Source organism: Cuculus canorus, chromosome 9 (assembly GCF_017976375.1).
Source record: "Cuculus canorus isolate bCucCan1 chromosome 9, bCucCan1.pri, whole genome shotgun sequence".
NCBI classification, from domain to species: domain Eukaryota; kingdom Metazoa; phylum Chordata; class Aves; order Cuculiformes; family Cuculidae; genus Cuculus; species Cuculus canorus.
This window is the reverse complement of record NC_071409.1, coordinates 2381062-2402839: the sequence shown is the minus strand read 5'-3', so window position 1 is coordinate 2402839 and position 21778 is coordinate 2381062. Positions and strand designations below refer to the sequence as shown.

The 21778-nt window shown below is 45.4% G+C and overlaps 1 protein-coding gene across 1 annotated transcript in view; it reads right to left on the bottom strand.

Annotated features, from left to right (window-relative positions):
* Window positions 1–1091: 1091 nt before the first annotated feature.
* Window positions 1092–21778, bottom strand: part of HS6ST1 (heparan sulfate 6-O-sulfotransferase 1) — a 209643-nt gene continuing 188956 nt past the window's right edge. Inside the window, 1 exon segment of the mRNA XM_054074440.1 lies at window positions 1092–7963. Coding sequence (XP_053930415.1) covers window positions 7255–7963 — 709 coding nt within the window. The 3' untranslated portion in view covers window positions 1092–7254.

Genomic DNA, 21778 nt, shown 5'->3' with positions numbered 1-21778 from the left:
AGGCAGCTTTCCAGCCACTTTTCGCCAAGCCTGGAGCTGCACAGGGTTGTGGTGTCCCACGTGCAGGACCCGGCATTCGGCCTTGTTGAAGCCCATCCTGGTCTCAGCCCAGCGGCGCAGCCTCTGCACATGCCGTTGAAGAGCCAAGCGTAACGAGTGTGTCTTTATTAAGACTAATTCAGAGAAATAGTGTGAATATGGAAAGCCTCTCAGAGAAATGAGAAGACGAAAAGCTCCAGTACTGGTATTGGGGTGTGCACGTCTTAGGAGGCGCCGGTCCCCCCACCCCCACCCAGAGCTCAATAAAAGAACGCCTGTTATCTAAAACTCCAAAAAGAGTATTAGAGTGTTTTATTTTGACTGACATTTATGGTGACATAGTGAAGAACCCTGTGGCAACATGAAATCACCACAGCCTTGCGTTCTGGCTCCTTTATACATTGGATTTGGCTGGAATCTCTGGGAAGGTTCCTGTGCTGGCTCTGGTGCCACCAGCACGTGTCGGGGAAGGCGTGAGCATAATGATGCTTGGGTACAATAACAGCACCATTATCCGCCACACTCATGTAAGCATCTCCGTGTTCTCCCTTCAGATACCGCAAAGCGCTCCCACCGTTGTTTCCTTATTCCCTAACTTACTGTATCAAAAACTGGGGCACTGCTTGTTTCGGTTCCACCACGTTTGCACAAATCGCATTTGCTGAAAGTCCTTCTCAAACAAAAGATTTGTGTTTAAACTCTTGAAATATTCGGCATAACCACCACCATTTCTGCTCCGCAAATCTGCTCATTGCAATGAAAAAAGCAAAGTAAAAGGAACGTACAGTACTAAAAGTAATTGATTTTTAAAAGACGATCACTTTTGGGAGGTTTAAGGGCTTTTTGTGATGCTGGCTGAGATGTAACAATAGGAATAAACAGGCTGCGGTTTCTGCTTGGATATCTCTGTGGTAGGAGCCTGAGTTTTAGCAGAAAACAAATGTTCTCCATCAACCCCACCGGCAGCTTTGTCTCTCTGTTAGGGAAGGCAAGACATATCGACACAGCATCCAAAGGCCAATGCAAGGACAACACACACACACACCAGATGCTCAGTTTTAGGGTTTATTTCATCTGCTAACATTCATTCTTGATCTAGACAAAAACAATTAGATGATTTTTTTTTTTTAATCCAATTTTTCTTGTGGAAGGAAAGAGAAAACACTTTTTTTGTAAGATGCTATAAATAAATATATAAAGCTTAAAGTGTTACTTGGCTCAAGTTAAACAGTTGTCTTTTATTTGTTGTTGGTTTTTACGTTTCTGTAGTGGAAAAAAAAGTGCAAACCATACACATTCAGCCCAATGGAATGACTCCAGCCACAATCACTTTCAGAGAAGCTGAATCTGTTTGATCTACAATATGGAAGATGGAAGGTGTGTGGGGGGGAGGGGACACAGTGGTTTTTTTTACCCTCAGTCACACAGCTCCTAGAAGGTAAGAACTGAATTCCTTGGTATGTAAAGCATACAAGAAACAGGAGAGGAAGAAAAGTTCTGCCTGCATTGTCCTTTCCCTTCCCTGTGCAGGTTGTGCAGCAGAGAGGGAAGAAGAGATGGTATAAGGAAAAGCTCAGACAGAAACAAATGATGGTGAAAAATAAGATCAGTTAGCAGTAGGGAGGGTGAGAAATCCTGCGGCTGTTGCGTGTTTGCCTGGCAGACTACACACAAACACGGAGGAACTTCACATTGACAGAGGGCGGGGAGTTTTGTCTTCTCCTTATGAAAAAAAAAGATGAAAAGGGGCAATAAAAATAAGTTAAATCATATTCCAATATGTACAAAACAAGTCATGCTCAGTAAACTATTTGAATATAAAATTATTCATTATAGTACAACTCTCTCCACCCAGTCTGCAGAATTGACACCTGGGGGAAAACAGGGAGGGGGACTCGTGGGGCTTTGAGGGATGAGACAGACTCATTTGCAAATCTTGGTGGTTTTTTTCCAGCTTGCATGGCTGAACACTACAGAGAAAACCACCCGCAGCCAGGATGATGCAGCCTTTGACACCCGCCTGCGTACCAGGACTGCACTCAGAGCTCCTGCAGACGGGGCAAACCCAAACAGCTCGGGCTGCGTGCAGGCACGGCTCCGCTGCTCGCTGCCTTCCCTGACCCGCTGCTGACCCACCTGTGCTTTAAAGCCTTGGCCCTGCTGCTCATCGACATCCCGCGTTCACGTCTGCCACCGAACACGATCGGCTAATATTAGTGAGAACAAGAAGATAATGCAGCCCGCCCTGGGATTTGAAGCCAGCAGACAGTGAGTCGCAATACAAGCTATAGACCTGGAAATACGATGTTGAGCATAGTTGGTGCTGAGAATTCCTCATTTTTGTGACACTTGGAAAATTTTATGGGCTAGGAGGAGATCTGAGTAACTCTAAACGCCAGAGGGAGGCTAGAGAAGCTTTTAAACCCAGGATATAAATCTCAGTCAGGCCTTGTCCTGTGTCAGTCATCACCTTCTGTCACTGTTCTGTGCTCTGTGAAGTGATCTGAGGGGCTCAAAGTGAAAACTTCCTAACTGACCTGCGTCCATACTGCCGCTGTGGCAGTCCCTCTGCCTCACTCGTCTCCTCAGCGACTGGACGGGCCTGGGAGAGAGGATTCAAAAGCTTATTGGGAACTTCTTTACACTGCTTCCATTGCCATTCCCGTTTTGTAAGCAAGTAGGGGACTGCAGGCTGCAAACCCATCAACCTAACATGCTCTCCATCTATCCCAACATGTTGGGCATGAAGGGAGGAATTCGGGCAAGACAGAAAATCACACCGATACTTTGTTGAGAGTGTTTTCTCCTGATGACTTTGAGCCTAAAGACAGGCTGGCTCTGCAACCCTACCCGCCGAGGCTGCGTTTTGTGACAGGGCTATGGTACAAGGTGGCATCTGACCATCCAGGACACTCTGGAGCAGAAGGCAAACTCCTTCAACAGAGCTAGCTGGGATGAGACAAACAAGCAATACAAAGTTTTCTTCAGCAACACCACCCACCAAGCATTGAAGTTAACGCTGTTCTGGTGACTGAAAGCAAAAAAGATCTTCTAAGCACTGTGGTGTGTCTTGGCCTTTCCACCTTCTCAAAGCAGCAATGGAATCTGCTGCGAAAACCCGCACCGAGAGCATCAACCTCGTTTGCAGATGTGCAAGGGTCAGCACAGCGCAGGATGGCAAAGAGCCATCATCTTTGCCCCGGTACCACATAACTGCCAGCCCAGAATGCTCACTCACAGCACCAGTGCTGACGGTATGAACCTTTGGAAACGTCTAATGCAGCCCTAGCTTTTGTAGAGGCTTTTCACAAGGTACCCCTGGAACCACAGCAGTGTGTGATGGACAAGGTAATATCCGAATTTAAGGGGAATTGTGTCACCAGCTCCAGCAGAGGGGTCACAATCTGCCACCTGCCCTCACTGCACCCTGCACTCACCTATCCTGACCTGGATCACGATGCATAATGAAACACTTAATGTAGTAGAAGGTCTCAGTGCGGCTGGAAATCACCAGAAAAACATTTTGGAAGAAAGGGGCAAATATTGAATAAGAATCTGGCTGCTACTTCTGCCGGAGTGCCTTAAAGCCGTTGTTCTCCATTTACTTTAAAACTACACATATGATTTTTATGTTATAGTAGCATCAAATAATGTCCTCAAAATAAAAAATAATTGTACCACGTCAAACGGTAGTACATAGAAATCACAAAACTACATTCACATTATGTTAAAAGAGTTCCCTTGAACCCACTAAAGGAAGGAAATAGTGCCAGGTATATCCTGCAGCCCATGCTCTGGCACACCGCCCTTCCGAGCGACTAAAGCGTGGTGTGCAGCCGTAAGCAGACCAGCACAGCAGCCAGGGTGAGCAACGGCTTTTGGATCATTCTCTTCATTTCCGACACTTAGGATCTCTTTCAAAGTGCCTTAAGTTTCTCCTGCCTCGGAGTACCTCTCTACAGAGTGCAAATTTGTTATTCTTAATGCACAGGTGGGGAAATCGAGGCATTTGCCAGGCACAGGATTTGAACCCAGGAATTTCACAGAATCATTGAAAGGTTTGGGTTGGAAGGGACCTTGAAGGCCATCCAGTTCAACCCCCCCTGCAGTGGGCAGGGACATCTTCAACTCCATCAGGTCGCTCAGAGCCCCATCCAACCTAACTGCGAATGTTTCCAGGGATGGGGCAGCCTCTGGCACTATTCTGGGCAACCTGGGCCAGTGTTTCACTCCCATTTCTGCCTCAACACTATGCTGAGATCGGCCCTTCTTGTGTGGGCTGAAGTGGAACTGTTAACAGGACAGTTTCCAAGATACACTTTCATTTCTTTCGCTTGTTACTGTAATATATTACAAATTAAATGTTGGAACAGGTCTTCCACTGGCATGCTTCAGGGTCAAAGGCTGCCCCTCATTTAGAAAACCCTGCAAATCTCTTAAATTCAGCTTGTTACTTAGAGCCTGTAACACAGAAACAACTCGGGCCCACTGATACTACCGGTTCTAATCATACACAACCCCGTTTACTGTTGCCCTTCGGTGGCTGAGAGCGGAATTTGGCCTTCTGTACCGAACGGCTCACAGCCGCGCACCTCAACCAGGGCTGAGCAGCAGCAACCACCGCTGCGTACAGATCCGTGACACGGAATGCACAGAGAAACGTCTTAAGGGAAAGCTGGAAACTCTGCATATAAAACCGGTGCTTTTTATATCCTGTGTGCTAGTTTTGTGGGTAAACAGCCTGTAAAATAGCATTTTCAAAATATAAATGTTTTCTTTAGTTACAGCAAGACATAAAAGCACTGGGAACAAACAGACATAGCTCCTCCCGGTCTTGGAATTCAGAGATGAGCCAATGGGTTTGTGATACCTTCTGCCCCCAAGCCAACAACTAAATATTGCTTCATTTGCTTCCCACTTTTCAGCTAGAAAGAAACACTTATAGCCAGGCTACGCATCCCTGGGAACAGGGGCTGTTTTGTGGCAGAAACACTGACCGAACCTTAGAGACAGCGGCAGCCCTAGCAAACACTCGTACCAGCCGAACACATGGGTAACGACGTGCTCGTAGACGGATGCGCAGGTGCTTGGGCAGTTGGCAGCACCTGATCAAAACCCATCCAAAATCAATAGGAAAGGCACCTTTTGACTTCGGTGGGCTTTGGATCGGGGCCGTAACAGGGCTGTATTTGGGCCCAAGGTGCTGTTTGTATTTTCTGTTCTTAAGTTTTCAGTCATCTTCACTCTCCTGGAGAAGAACACCTCCAAAAGCAAAGTGTATCCCCCAGGGTGGGCACAGAAGGAACAAGGCAGCCCCTCCTTTGCAAAACTCAGTCTGAATTTGGAAACAGCGTACAGAGGCAGAGAGCGAATTAAAATACAAACCAAGTGGCGCTCCTGGGGGTTCGTGTGGTGGGAAAGGGACAATGTAAAGATGACACGCTGAAGTGGGATGCATCAGCTCTCTGCCTCTCCTCCAGTGATTTCAATGCCACATTTGATCTGTGGTTAACACAGCCTTTGAAAAATCACATCATATTCCATTTGGTTCATAGTTTACACTAAACAATAGCTGGTTCAGGTCTTACAGGCTGAGTAATAACGGGGTAAGACATGAAACAGGCAGAAACTGCTTCATTTCCACGCTTCCAGCCAAACAAAGAAGTGCTTGCAACAGCAAGAAAATAAGCCATACTTTAATTTGGTGAGTGGGAAGAGGAATTAGAGAAGTCATTGTTGTTCTATGACTCAAAAGTCAGTAAGCACAACCTGGTTAGACTGTCACCACACTAGAGGATTAAAACTACATGAGCCCCTAAAAAACAGCACTGAAAGAGAAAGAGTTCTGCTTTGAAAGTGGTCTGAGACTAAAAAAACATCATCCATGATTTTCCTTTCCAGTTTTATGAACAGAGCTTGTTCATTTAAAGGAAGAGCTGCAGAACAGGCACTCTGCCGAAAGACAATGTGCATTGTCTCATAATTAATTCAGACCCACAGTCAGAAATTTTCACAGCTCTGGAAGAGAGCCCCATCCTCTTCCCACTGACATCAGCTGTACTGACTTCGCTGGAAGCAGGCTGATGCCCATTATCTCTGGATAAAAGGAAGTAAAAATAACTGAAAAACCCCACAGATGCGGGCATGTCTGTATGCTTGTTCTAGTTCAGGATTTCACATAGCAACAAACAAAACAAAATCACCCCCTCATCACGTTCTCATTAACGACTGGGTATTTGCAGGGCTTTCCCTGGAACTTATCCTGCAGATTTACAAGGGGGTAGTGCTATTTCAAGCCTTCTTCCTTTTTTTTTTTTTTATAGTATGGAGGACAGGGTTTCCACGTGCTCTTAACACATAATGCTGGTGACGGCATGAGTGGCAGTTGTGTAGGGTGACAGGATGGCATGTGAGTGCACGTTTGAGCCTATGTGGAACTCAGTTGGCTTTTAACTTGTTTTGAGACCTGCCTGAAATCTGGGAGCTTGGGGCATGAATTCCCTGTGATGTTTGTGATGAAGTTGTGTGTGCCTATGGGATACCAGTGCGATGTACCAGAACCGCTGTGCTAAGTACATATCCTGGGCCAGAGTCAATTTGCATTAATGTTTCTCATCCTCTGATGTTTTTGTTCTTCTTTTTTTTTTAATGGTGCTCTACTTTCTGGCAACGGCTGCTGGAAACGGTGCAACCGCCCTCGTGCTCAGATTCCCACCTGACAGGACAGCGTATCCTCTACTTAGTCACTGTTATCATTTACTTACAAGCAATGCAATTCCCTTCCCACCTCCAAAAACACCCGCGGAAGAAAATCTCCATTTCCTTGCTTTTTAATGATGCATATTTGTATCATTATGCTCAGTAGATAAATAGGTTGTAAAAAATCCTACATCTGCCATTTGTGTTTGAATTGCGAGGATAAGAAACATTCTTTTGTATTTGGCCATACGAGTGGGTAACTGCATTTGTGCATTTTTTTACCTCTGCATTATAATGTTGACCCTTTTTAAATTTTTATGTATTTATTTATTTTTTTAAGAATCTTATTGGTCTTGTAAGAAACAGTAAAAAGACCCTATGCTTAAGGAAGCAATCTATCTTCTGTTTTACAGACTTGCTTTTAAATAAAATACTTTTTGTTGTTTTTGTAATTTTACTTCCATGATCTTTTATATGGAAACCCTAGAACATCATTAATATAAAAGTCTGCCTAGACTACCACTTCTCTATAATATGGCTCATGTAGTCCTCAGTGGGCAAGCGTCCTTGCTCTTCGGTCTCTTCCTTGGGAAGTGCTTCGTTGGACCGGTGAAGAAGCCTCTCTTCCCGATTCTTTATCCTCTGCTCCATCCTCTCTAGCTGCCGTTTGTACTGGTAGCGCTGTTGGAAGAGGTCCTTTGCATAGTCATAGAGCTGCATGTCCAAGTCATTGAGCTCCTCGATCCTCCGGATGGTGTCATTGTCCACCTCCACCCCTCCTGCCCTGGTACTGTTGTACTGCATAAAGGGCCGGATGAATTTCAGGTTAAAAGTTCTCTCAAACAGGTACTGAGTCTTTCTCTGGAACTCTGTCAGGCCGAAGAAGGCCATGTCTTTGAGGTTCTTTTTTGCGCTCTCCAGCAGGATCTGTGCTCGCTTGTTCTCTGGGATGAAAGACATGTTGTAGCAGCCAACTAAGCTCAAGTCAGCCAACATCCTCACCTGGCGGTTGTTGGCCAGATTATACGGGCAATCCATGAACTCCTGCAGCGTGCAGCCTGACCAGTCTGTGCCTTCATAACACGATGGCAGCTCTTCAGGAGTTGGTGTCCTGCCATCACACATGTGCAAGGAGGTCTTCCAAGTAGCTCCTCGTTGGACGTGGCGCCATTCGCTGAGGTAACGAGATACGGGGTCTCTCAGCAGCGTGATGTAGTAAAATTTTCTACAAGAAGAAGAGAAGAACAAAGTAAATACTCTGCTTGTAACAAGAAAGATATTTGGCAAGCTGAGATCTAGTGCACATATCAAAAAGTCAAGAGTAAATCAACATCACAGCATCCATTGCGCTGTACTTTTGGATTTTCTTCTTGAAATATCTCACGCGCAGCAGTTTGTGCAACATTAGACCCATGTTTGTTTCTCTTTCTCATCGCCCACCTTTTTTGTCTTGCCAAGTAGTAACGCTTTCAGTGGGACATCCATTTCTAGCAACTGTTCTGACTGCAACGGCAGAGCAAATCATCGAGATTCAACTGATCCACCAGCTTCAGAGAACGCCTGTGCCTTTAGGCGACTGCCTTGGCCTTTCACACGACCACGTGCCCTCTGAATCTACCAGGGCCTGCTCTACAGGAGAGCCAAGCAACTGCTAGGTTTATAAGCTGGGTCTATAGAGAGCCTGTTTCTTCGTGCAGATGCTGGCCAGGACACCTACTGCTTGATTGATCTGCCTGTCGACCTGCAAGGTGCGAGTCGGCACTGAGTAGCAGGGTAACACCACAGGAACGTAAGGGAAAAATTACGGGAAATCAGGAATGCAACATGCTTTGTAAAAAGAGATGGCGTGACTTGACAACGAGCAATAATAGCAATAGTTCATTCTCATTTCAGCTAATCTGCTATCAATTCGAACAAACTTGAGACCCACTTCAATTACATGAGACTAAATAGGGTTAAAAAGCCAGACATCCAGGAGGAACACATGTGGTGACACAGGGCGTTCTTCCTGCTCCAAGGAGAATGAAATCTGTAACAATATAAATTGTCCCTTGCACTGAAAACACGATCTTGCACAGAGAGTCCCTCCAGCTCCAGCCCACCTCGACCCTGGATGAAGTTTTGAGATTGACAATGATGACAGTCTGCAACAGCCCTCCCAGACAGAGGGAATGAGCCTTTTCCCCCCTAGCTTTCAGCGGCTGTGGTGCCTCCAAGTGTTTGTAGAACAAGGAAATGCCTTCTCTAGTTGCTAAAGCCAGCGGGGAATTCAATCCACATGGGTTCCCACGAGAGCACCTGGCTTTGGCAGGGCAATGCATGCCTGCTACTGAGATACTTTATATAGGGGTAGTGGTGGACTCGGATTCCCCACCAGAAATGCATCTTTGGAATGCTATCGCGGCTCACTGTCCTGCCGACATGGCCTAGGAGAGCTCAATGTCATGGTCATTATGGGCATTGCACAGGTTTGTGAGGATAAAAGAAGAAAGTAAAAAAAAAAATCTGCTTTGGCTGGTATTAACACACTCATATGTTCCTAACACCTTCAGGATTATCCTTCCTAGCAGTAACCTAAAGCACTGCAATAAGACTAATTTAATTTTAAGAAAATACATCAAAACCACTGCATGGGAAGTCTATTTTAAGGAATGTTTGCTTTCTTTGCTTTCCCAATTTTTTTATTAACTTGCTGAAGGGTTGTTCAAAAGCAGCAAATTTTTGGCTTTACCACAATGTCAACGGGGCTTCAGCTCCTCTCCTGCTTTTTGCCTTTAGGATTAGGGTTGGTAAAAACATTTGCTATTTGGGGAAGCTTTTCCATCTCTCTCCGTAGCAGAAGTATTGTGCTGTCTAGTGATACTGTCTAGTGCTGCCTGTGTACACGGAGAGGGGAGAAAGAAGAGCGCGTAAGAGAAACATTTCCCTTCAATTTACCTTTTCCCCTCATTTACGTGGCAGCCTGTGATGGTTCAGCTACCCAGACTGAGACGCAGCTATGATTTATACAGACAGTGCTAAGAATACTCTAACAGATGGGGATGAAATATGACAGTGGAAGGAAAAGGAAAGCAGTGACGAATGCCAGATGTTCAAGCAACAGACGGTGATGCTAAACACCACCAGCATTTTTTGGCTTGTCAACTGCAGTGGACTTTTAATTTACATCAATGTAATCCAAAGGTTGCATTTTCTCCTGAAGCAGGTTGAAGACAATTATTATTACATGGCTTACAGATGCAACTAGAAGTTTTGCCTAAGATCAGGGACTCATTTGTGAGATATCCAAACTCAGGAGGAGCCAATTTTTGTCCAAACTTGCAGTCTATACATGTCCGTGTAGGGAAAAAAGAAGAATTAGGATCTGCATTTTGTAGACAGAGGAACCACAACTATTAGTAGACCTTATTGCAGCCTTTCAATACCTAAAGGGGGCTCATAAAGATGGGAAAAAAATTTAGCAGGGCTTGTAGTGATAGAACAAGGGGGAGTAGTTTTAAACTAAAAGGGGAGAGAGGTTTAGAGTAGATACCAGGAAGAAATTTGTTACGCTGAGGGTGGTGAAACACTGGCCCAGGTTGCCCAGAGAGGTGGTGGCTGCCCCATCCCTGGAAACATTCGCAGTCAGGTTGGATGGGGCTCTGAGCAACCTGATGGAGTTGAAGTGCAGGGGGCTTGGACTGGATGAGCTTCATGCTCCCTTCCAGTCCGAACCATTCGATGATCAAATGATGTGCAGAAAGTCAAATGGGTGTCTGTGGCAGAGCTGCCACAAATCCAATTCCTGTAAGGTTGAGTGTAGGTTGTCTTCTCTCTCCCTCTGTTTAAAATTTAGGAATCCATCAGTAAACTGGAGAAATAAATATCATGCAAAGCTTCTAGGGGCCATTGAAACAGAGACAGTTTCGATGTGACATGGATTGAAAAATGGTTAAGGAGCAAGTGTTTCTTCCTTCATACCTGCACTACAAGAGCTATTATTACCTTAGTTGAGGCAATACACTGGTAAATATTTTACAGTGAGCGATCTCTTTCTAAGATTCATCTCAGTGAACAGAAAACAGAGGAAAACAGGTTCAATTGTTTTGGAATTATGCTGAATTTGATATGCTGCTTTCCAGATCTGTCACATAGAAAAGTGCTTGAAGGAGGGAAGCTGGTCTCCTCATGTGGAAACAAGGTATATCTTTGGGAACGGGAATACAGGCATCAGAAGGTACTTTAGGTACTGGAATACAGGCCCCTGGAGTTACTGTTGGAAGCTGCCACCCAAAAAACCATGAACGAGAAACTGTTATAAAAACAAAACACAGACTGCAATGCAGAAGAACAGTTTAAGCAGCCTGAGCTGAGATGCACCATTGACATACTGAAAGTTGTGCTCCCAAACCTGTATTTAGCCTTCTATAAGGATTTTGATTTCCGAGGTGCAGATCCCCTCGGCTCTCAGGAAGGTGAACTGCACACTTTTAGGAAAAGAGAGGCCTCAGGGTCCAGAATGTTGAGCCACTTTGATCTGAGATGAATGACCACCAAAGTATTCACCCAAGGTGCTTACAAGGTGCTTACACACAAGGATACTGAAGTTTCCATTCTCAGACTGTAACTTGGGGATTGCCTTTAAGTTCAGAGAAAAGTCAGACATCTCTCTAAAGCATCACCCATTAGCAGCATCAGTATTAACACCGCGAGCTAGAAAGGCGAGGGAACTTTTTGCCAGCATGGCTGAGAGCACAGGCAGTGCCACTTGTCAGCAGTGCCTTGAAATTTATGAGGAACCACACAATCATTAAGTTCTCTTTTGTCATCAGAGATAAAATAAACCCATAAAATACACGCAGCTGCGAGTGCCCTTCCTTTCAGCATGGTGCCCCAGACAGCTACTCAACTAAAGTTTTCCTAAAGGCTCATTTCAGAAGTGAGGTCTTCTCCTAGCCCAGATGGTTCCACTCAACACTGCCTCCTAAAAAACCCAAACAGCCCCAGTTTGGTCACGCAATGCCTGGTCTCACTGGCCTTCCCAGAGCGAACAAGTTTGGGAAGAAAAATGGACATTCCGGTTAATAAGCTACTTCTTTTCTTTTCCTTTCCTGCAAAGCTGGGCAATATTACCTCTGCATTACAACATTACTACTCTTGCAGGTTCCATTCCTACAGGGAGTTGTGATCTCCAGGAGGATGAAGACAAGCAGAAGCTTAAGTCACATCTCTGCCTTTCCTTCCGTTATTGTCCTTGGCGGGGTCCCTGTGTGAAAATCCACCAGAAGCTCCCTGGGGCATTTGCAACTCGAGCACTGCAACTGGGATGTGAGTGTGAGCTGAGGGAAGAACCACTGCCATGTTTATTAAATGGAGCAAGATGAAATCATCTTTTTGATAAACAACGCTGTATTAGAACTGAAGTTGGGAAAACCCCCCATCATTAGAGAGGAAGGGCAATCTATCAGTTGTAGCACACAAATGAAATGAGAAAACGCGAGTGTAAGGGCCCCTTCTGTCAAAATTAGCCTACGCACCCCAGACAAATCTCTCCCTCTGCCTCCGTTTCCCTTGTGGAAAGGGCTGACAATGGCTCCTTTGTCTATTTTGGCAATTCAAAACATAACATCTTTTGGAGCAGGAACTGTCTCCTCCAATGATTATGCAAAGCCCCTGTTGCAGTGTGGATTGAGGTCAGAGGACAATAGTTAACTGGAGGCATGTTTTCATGTCACAGGCGTCAGGGGCACTGCTGCCCTACACGATTCCCACCCCGGACCTCTCCTTCCCATTCTCACATAGCAGCACAAAGCAGCCTTAGTTTTGCCAGCAGAGTTTATTTTTGCAGGGCCATGCTGCAAATGCAGTCACTGAGGAGATCTGGGTTAAAAATAACCCTTTCTTGCAGACACGAGGGAGTGGCTGAAGCTCCCTTTTAGTAATATTCTGCCTTAATTTCTGCCAGCAGGTTCCTCAGTTAATGAAGGGGAAATGAAACCCTTCTTCCTCTAAAAAAACCAATTCCTTCTCTTTTGCTATTAACCAGTCAACATAATTCTGATGAAGTGACAGACTCTAAATATGATGTTATTACCTCCCTTCAGTTCATTTCCATTTATTCTTTCGTACACTCCTATTCGATGCACCCTTCTTACTTCCCACTGGTGGTCTCTCAAACCTGCCACGAACTGCTTATTCGACTGTGCAATCCCCTGTTCTTCCCTGTGATTAAATGCCTGCCTCCCACACAGCCAAAATGTTTTATTTTTTACTTCTACAGGTTATTCACTGAGCCTTCAAGCATCCCTCACAGGGAAAGCAAAATCTATAACAAGTTCTTCTTGACTACTGTGGTGGCCTTCCATTAGATAAAGGATGGCCACCTCCAATCTTATGTGCTTCATCCCGCCTGCCAGGAGGGGGAAGGGGAAGGAAGCTGCATGGGTCAGCTTCAACCACATAACCCCAATCTGTCAGAGCAACATGCCCCCAGGCTGCAATTTTTCTACTGCGAAAGAAAAAAAATAATAAAAACATCTTTCTACGTCCTTGCTGAATTCACTGAACACCGTGTCTGCCAGCTTGCAGGAACGAGGAACACTCTGTTTTGTGTAAAAGAAGGAGTAACCTCAAATTTGTGGCTGATTTAAGGCACCTTTGCAAGCCAGGCCCATCATTGCGCACTCCTCAAATCATTAGTGAGGCTCCGTATTCAGTTCGGACTGACTCTCGCAACAGGTCCTACACTTGGATCGGGGCAATCCCTGATTTCAGTACATGATGGGGGATGATGTGATTGAGAGCAGCCCTGCAGAGAAGGACTTGGGGTGCTGATTGACAAGAAGCTCAACATGAGCCGGCAACGTGCGCTCACAGCCCAGAAACCAACCGTGTCCTGGGCTGCATCCAAAGCAGCGTGGCCAGCAGGGAGGAAGAGGGGATTCTGCCCCTCTATTCCTCTCTTGTGAGACCTCATCTGGACTATTGTGTCCAGTTCTGGAATCCTCAACATAAGAAGGAGATGGAGCTGTTGGAAGGGGTCCAGAGGAGGCTACAAGGATGATCCGACGGCTGAAGCCTCCCGTACAAGGACAGGCTGCGAGAGTTGGGGTTGTTCAGCCTGGAGAAGGCTGCGAGGAGACATTATAACGACCTTCCAGTACCTGAAGGGGCTACAGGAAAGCTGGGGAGGGGCTGTTCACAAAGGCTTGTGGGGATAGGACGAGGGGGAATGGGTATAAACTGTAGAGGGGCAGATTTAGGCTTGATATAAGGAAGAATTTCTTCACGATGAAGGTGGTGAGGCCCTGGCCCAGGTTGCCCAAGGAAGTCGTGGGTGCCCCATCCCTGGAGGTGTTCAAGGCCAGGTTGGATGGGCCTTGGGCAGCCTGATCCAGTGGGAGGCGTCCCTGCCCACGGCAGAGGGTGGAACTGGATGATCTTTAAGGTCCCTTCCAACCTTAACTATTCTGTGATTCTATGATTCTACGATTTTATCTCTTGCCAGTGACATGAAAACACGTACCTGCCCTGCTGTTCACCTGCAGGGAGCAAAGAAAGAACCAGAGCAGTCAGCATCCTAATGTGATCACTGCAACTCTCACCTCACAGAGACAACTAAGGGGGTTATTGGTAATGGTTATCTCCACTAGAAATGGACCGTGTATCCCAAAGGAGCAGTTCCAGCAATGACTTACAGGGAAATAATAAGCAAAGGTGAGTTACGTGTCTCTAAGGATGGATGAGCTGAGAATGTGGCAGATGAAAGCTTATAAGGAAATTGCATTATTATAAAGTCATACTAAAAGTTACCTACAAATAACAAACGTACCCTTCTGCACAGGGCCACAAAATGACCCTCTGCTATGGTGGGACATGCTGGGATGCACAATGGTCTCCAGCCAACCCTACCAGTTGCTCTAGTAGAAGTTTCCTCCTGCCTTGTTTTGTAGAATCATAAAATGTTTTGGGACCATGAAGAGAATGGAAGGAACCATGAAGGCCATCCAATCCAACCCCCTGCAGTAAGCAGAGACATCTTCAACTTGATCAGGTTGCTCAGAGCCCCATCCATCCTGGCCTTGAACGTTTCCAGGAATGGGGCATCCGCCACCTCTCTGGACAACCTGGGCCAGTGTTTCACCACCCTCAGTGTAAAAAATTTCTTCCTAATATCTAGTGCAAATCTCTCCTCTTTCAGTTTAGAGCCATTACCCATCACACACATACTGGCATACCACCAGTACACCAAACTCTGCTTACCATCTTTTAAGCCCAAACTTGGGAAGACTCCACCGTATTTTCCTTTTTGCTCTACAGTCAGATTTCATGCATAACAAAACACACTCTCCGTTACAGATTGGAATTTAATATATGTACAATGATTACTTCCTTTGGTAGCAAATAGCCCTAATTTTCCTCAGTCTGTTTCCTCTCATCTGGTGTTGATTTAGACTCTTCCTGCACTTCACACACAATAAACTCTTCATCTCTCTAAAAGTTATAGAAAATGAAAGAAAACCCCAAACAAAGAAACAAACAATCAAGACTCTTCTGTCTCCTAAGCCTCTCCAAAAGCCAAGACATTTTGCAGCGGAGCCAATCTTCTGGTACTGGGGCTGCGTAAACACCTACACCACTGTTTTTATTTCCCAGTAAGGGGAGGGGTGTCTTTCCAGCTTGCTTAGGTAATGGGTTTGTTTTGTGCAGTTGTGTTTGTTTTGCCTAATGGTCTCCACTCATGGGACTCTGCTGCATTACATGATAGGCTGTTTTAGACAGGAACAGCCGTTATGCAGGCTCTGCTCCCCCTCCAGTTGTCACCTGGGGACTCTTCCCAGGGTCTGATTTCCCGATGCAGCAATCTCTGGGCCATGCTGCTGAGAGCCCACTGAGACCTGACCCCTCCAACCAGCCCCTCAGGCTGCTTTGGGAGCTGCGGCAGAAGAGAATACTCTCTTACCACAGACAAATTGGCACGCTTTTCTTCCAAATGGAAGAATTTAACTCTCTCAGACTCTCTTACTCAGATGCAATCCAAAGCACAGGTTTCTAAAGACACAAGGGTGGGGTTCAGCAGGCAAAACTGGGTGTTTCAGTCCAGCCACCCCTTCTTGGAAAGGGAGCACAGTTGTAGGGAGGCTGCACCCTTTGATGATTTGGCTGCATTTTTGAGAATTTAAACAAAAAGATGCTATATGAATGCCTGCCTGTCTGTGGATGCTCCAGAAACGACTTGCCCGCTTCTTCTTATCTCAGGAATAGACCAAGTGGAATCCCACGTGTCACACAGCTCCAAGAAACCACTAATAACCAATCTACACCCCCAGTTCCTGTTAAAGCAGCGGGTGAGTAAGAAGGGTTGTTCTTCTAGATTAGCTTAAATGCAGTTTCATACAAATATACATTTCCCCCATTCCCAGAAAGGGGTTTCAAAGCAGATTCCGGAGTCTGTGGAAGACCCTGGCCTTGCAGCCTGGTGTCTGAGCGCCTGCTGGGTGCTCAGAGCTTTGGATCTTCACTGACATGACATGTCTAATTCCCTGTGCAACACAGAACAGGCTGCAGGCACCTGCAGCACCTTAAAAAAGAGCATTTTCACAGCTGGCAGCATTTGTACAGCTTTGCAGCTGCAGCCTTACCTGCTGCCCTTCCAGTTCACTGTTACTGCCCAGGAGAATTGCAGTTAGACTACATAATTGCTGCAGGTCCCTTCTAACTGAATTACTCTACCCTATCCTATTCTAAAAACCCCTTGAGGAATAACAGATTAAAAATGGAAATACAGAGTCACCTCTAATTCCAGCAGCTACAATACAGGCTGAAGGTGTGCCAGATTTCAGAGTGTAAATGAACCTTAGATCACTTAGGTCTAGTCTTTTGGATTTAAACAGCTGTAGAGCCAGAGTCTATGACATATTTCTATCTTATAGCAGAAATTAAAATGTGTTACATTGATTAAATATGCACTTAAAAATACCAGGAAGAGCCTTCTCCTGCCAGCAGTGAAGAAACCTGCAGACGGGAAACCAAGGAAAAGATCAGTCTGCGTGCTTGATCCGAACATCTTGCAGCAATCCAGCCTTGATTTTGGACTCTGATGGGAGCGATGATGCTGGGTGCCTGCATGTGCCTCCACACACACGGTGGCTGGCAGTGCAGTGACAGCTCTGTGTGAGATTTCTCTATTTGAAGTTGACCTACAAAGAAAGGTGGGTCTACAAAACAATAGTTGGAATACTATTACAAATATATTCCATTGACATAGATATTTCTTCTGCAGGTCGAGGGAAGGGATTCAGCCCCTCTGTTCCTCTCTTGTGAGACCTCATCTGGAACATTGTGTCCAGTTCTGGAATCCTCAACATAAGAAGAAGGAGCTGTTGGAATGTGTCCAGAGGAGGCTACAAGGATGATCCGAGGGCTGGAGCACCTCCCATATGAGGACAGGCTGAGAGAGTTGGGGTTGTTCAGCATGGAGAAGGCTCCGATGAGACCTTAGAGCGACCTTCTAGTACCTGAAGGGGCTGCAGGAGAGCTGAGGAGGGGCTGTTCACAAAGGCTTGGAGTGACAGGACGAGGGGGAATGGCTACAAACTGGAGAGGGGCAGATTTAGACTGGACATAAGGAGGAATTTCTTCATGGTGAGAGCGGTGAGGCCCTGGCTCAGGTTGCCCAGGGAAGCTGTGACTGCCCCATCCCTGGAGGTGTTCCAGGCCAGGTTGGATGGGCCTTGGGCAGCCTGAGCCAGTGGGAGGTGTCCCTGCCCATGGCAGGGGGTGGAACTGGATGTGCTTTAAGGTCCCTTCCAACCCAAACTATTCTATGATTCTATATATTTTGAGGTACAAAGGCCCTGAGGCACCCCTAGGGCAGCTGGGTGAAAGTGGTTTATCAGAAAGCTGGGAGGACACATGTAGCCTTGATAGCCACCTTGAGAGCACCAGTGTGATACAGAATGTTCCATACTGATGAGATATATATGGTAATACAAAGGAGCATTCTACAACTGGAATCAAATGCAGCATCAAGATAGGTATGATTGGGTATTAATTCCTCTGAAACAATCAGAGGACACTTCCAGGATCGCTAATTCCGCAAATGAAATGAGGGTATGCTTGTACCTGAGATCGCACTGTTGTACAGTGCTGTGTTCATAACAGACTGTCACGCACTCAGCCCCAGTTCGGATTTGTTCACAATATACTACTAACAGGCTTTTACCCAGGGAACAAGCACAGTCCCATCACCCTCGCATCTCATGACTGTTTTATATCCAATCAGCAGAATAGACACGGACTATGAGTTTTAACAACATCTCTGCTTTTCAAGAAAATTGAGCTGCTGTGTAAGCACAAGAATTTCCTGTTGCACTGTCTCTTGCAAACAAGTTAATCTAAAAAGAGAGACATGACATGCTATGAACTTCAGAAGTGAACCGGTTCATTTTTCAAAATGACAGATGAGATGAAAATTGGCCAAAAGCTTGGAAAAAAAAGTGGGGGTCAGGGTGAGGGGAGCAGATGGGAGGTGGAGAGGAAGGCATTCCAGAGCCCTCTGGAGCCTTGGACTCCTCTAGGACCCATTAAAAGCTTATGTTACTTGCAGCATTTATAAACAAGTGCTTTCTTTTGCCATCATAACCTTCCTCATACCAAGCGCTGAGCCTGTGTTGACTGCTGTCTTCTACTGAAGCAAGGCACCAAAAATGACAGCAAGTTACAAATCAAATACCTTTGATTTATTACCTTTCCCAAGTTTCGGGAGGTTTGCTGTGATTCCTAAGTGACCTTAGTAAACCGACTAATCAATAGCACATCTGAATGTGGAGGGACTGCAATGGAAAGTCTCAGTGCCAGAAGGATTACATCAACGCTGGCAGAGGACAGACAGCAGAAATGCGGACTGCAACCCGGGCTTATTCTTTGCGTTCTTTTGCTTTTATTAGTGTCCCTGCTGTCATCAAAGGAGGAAATTTCAGCATGAAACCCCCCTGCCATTCTCCATAAGGAACATTTTCACTCCCTCCGCTTATTCGCTTTATTGCAGAGACTTTAATTTTTGTTGATTTTAGCATTACACAAAACACAGATTATAGGAACATATTATAGCCATACCTGCTATATAATAGTTGTTCTTGTATGTTAGGCACATTAGAATCACGCAAGAAACAAATCAACCCCTACAGAAAAATTATGAGGCATTTGTAACGAGACAGTGAACTTAGAATCTCTGTGGCAGAGACCGATTTTCTGTGGATGGGTAAGGTAATAGCAGTTTTCACCCTATCACTAGATAGTTTAAGTGGCGAATGTGAGGGTCTCGTTCCAGCTGCTGGAGGTAAGTGCTGTCCCCTAACAAACTGCCCCTGCAGGCTGCTGTGTTAGCAGGGAGGCTGAGCCTGAATTTCCCCCCTTCCATCAGGACAGAGATGCCCTCATACTGCACAGAAATCTGCACAGCTCCCTGCTGTCTTTGCCCTGGAAAGAGAGAGAACGACAGGGATTCAGTCTCCCCAGGTGTCAAAATAGGCACAATGAATAAAACAAGTGCATATTTTACCTAATAAAGCAGGATTTCTGCATTTGATTCCAGCACACTTCAGAATGCAGAAGAAAGAACAATCAGGATATTGCCACATGGAAAAAAGAAAACCAGAAGCAAGCTGAAATACTGCAAAGACAAAGCAGAAGTAATATGCAATATGCAAAGCTATTTCAGCCGAATCAGCTGCAAACAAAGCAGATAGGCTGGAATTTGCATTTTCTTTTGAACCGTACGCCAGCTTCTCTCGCGAATCACAGGAGCTCCATTGGCAGTGAGATGCAAGAAAGATTGAAGACAAGTGTAACAGCATGACAGACAGGAAGCATGTCTCCTTGAAGAAGATTAAATTGTAAAGAAACTACACAGGAAGATTAAGGGAGGAAGAGTAGTCAGAGAAGTCGATATTGATTGCTTATGCGGGACAACTGAATTCCTTGGCAACTGCCTGCCTCAGCCAAAAGGGACACAATATTTGTGTCAGGCAGCTGCAACTGCAACACAGACACCCCTGAGCTGCTCGTGGATCAGCCGTGTTCCAATCAAAAATTGCTGGATGGCTGCTTTTATTGATCAGAGTGGGAAGACTCGGGATACACAATTGAGATGCACAGAATTCTGAAACTGGATTGACGTGCCCCAGACATACGAGTGAATGATAACTTTTAACCAGCCAGAGTACACCAAAAAACAAGACATCCAAGGAAGAAAATCACAAAGAGCAGCGCAGCCCATTGCTGGAAGTAGCCACAGTGCAAGAGCTGCTCTGTTGCGCTGTCTGTGAGCAACACAAACTGCTATGGACAACCAACCACACCCCAGGAAACTACCCACTGCCACACACCTAAGGGCATGAGATAGGTGACCGGTCCTGATAGCATTCACCCAGTTCCTTCTGAAAATTCCTGCTGGAAGGGGTTGCCACACTGCTGCTTTTCTTGGAAAAAGCCACATTAGTGGCTTACAATGAGTACCAAAGCTCCCTCTTCTCTATTAACTGACTCTCCCCTCCTCAGGAATAGCAGATGCTGTCCAGCAACAAATAGGTAATCCTCAAGGAAGCAGAACTACTAACCAGTCACTTTTACACTTAAGATCACTTGGAGTTGCCACTGCCTTACACTGTTTTTCTAATTAATTGCATTGGAATGCACTTAAGCAAACCCCGGATCAAAGAATCAACTGCAAAGATCAAAATAAATCCTGTCTGTGTTGCTAATGCCTTAGAAATGGATGACTTGCTAAGAATTCAAAATCCCGGGCACCAATGGTTTAAAACTACAGATAGACTGAGACACTTCCAAAGGAACAGATTTAAGAATAAAGAGAAAAAAGCTCCCTTCATTTGCGCATAAAAGACAATTAAACAAAGGCAATTGTTCAACTAATATATTGTGAAGTTTGTAGTAGATATCTTAAGCTCCTTACTTTCCTATCACCAGAAATCACAGTGCGGCAGTGTCAATTTTCATTGCAGCAAAGCTTTGTCATCATTACAGATTCCTTTTTTTTTTTTTATTCATTTTTATGAAGAGAAGAAATCTTTTCAAAATAATGATAAATAAAAATGACCGGGGATGGATGTGTTACCAGTTGGTGCAATAAATCACTGTCTCTTCCTGCATGAGTCTCCCATGGTTTAGAATTTCATCAGAATGCCTTTGATTGATTTACAATTTAGTAATCCAGCCATCATCATCCATAATTTGACAATAAACCACGCCACTTAATGTGGCTGCTACAGATGTTCAGAATTTCATTCTGTGCCTTTTAAGAGGTGATACCTAGGCGGCAGCTGCAGGCACTAGGATTAGCCGGGGAAGAAAAATCTGTCCTCGGCACAGGAAAACATCCCACTTTCATGTAACGATGCCCTGTCTTTAAAGCTGAAAGACATGCTGTCAACCTTTATACATCCAGGTTCAATTATTAAACACCAAATATCTATATTCATACTGGTACCCCCCTTTGCCAGTGGGCAGGAGTAACAAGACACATAGCTTCTGTCTAAAACACATTATTTCCTGGGAAATCAAGACATCACTAAATTGTGTGCGCAACAAATCCATCAGTTGCATCAATCCACACCATCAAAGGGTTTGCAGTGAATGAGAGGCTGGATATGAGCCAGTAACGTGTGCTTGGAGCCCAGAAAGCCAACCGTATCCTGGGCTGCATCAAAAGAAGCGTGGCCAGCAGGGTGAAGGAGATTCTGCATCTCTACTCTGCTCTGGTGAGACCTCATCTGGAGCCCTGAGTCCAGCTCTGGAGCCCTCAGCACGGGAAAGACACGGACCTGTTGGAACAGGTCCAGAAGAGGCCACAAAAATAATCAAAGGCCTGGAACATCTTCCCTACGATGAGAAGCTGAGAGAGTTGGAGTTGTTCAGCTTGGAGAAGAGAAGACTCCGAGAAGACCTTATTGTGGCCTTTCAATACTTAAAAAGGGCTGACAAGACAGACGGGGAAAAAACTTCTTAGCAGGATCTGTAGCGATAGGACATGGGGTGATGGTTT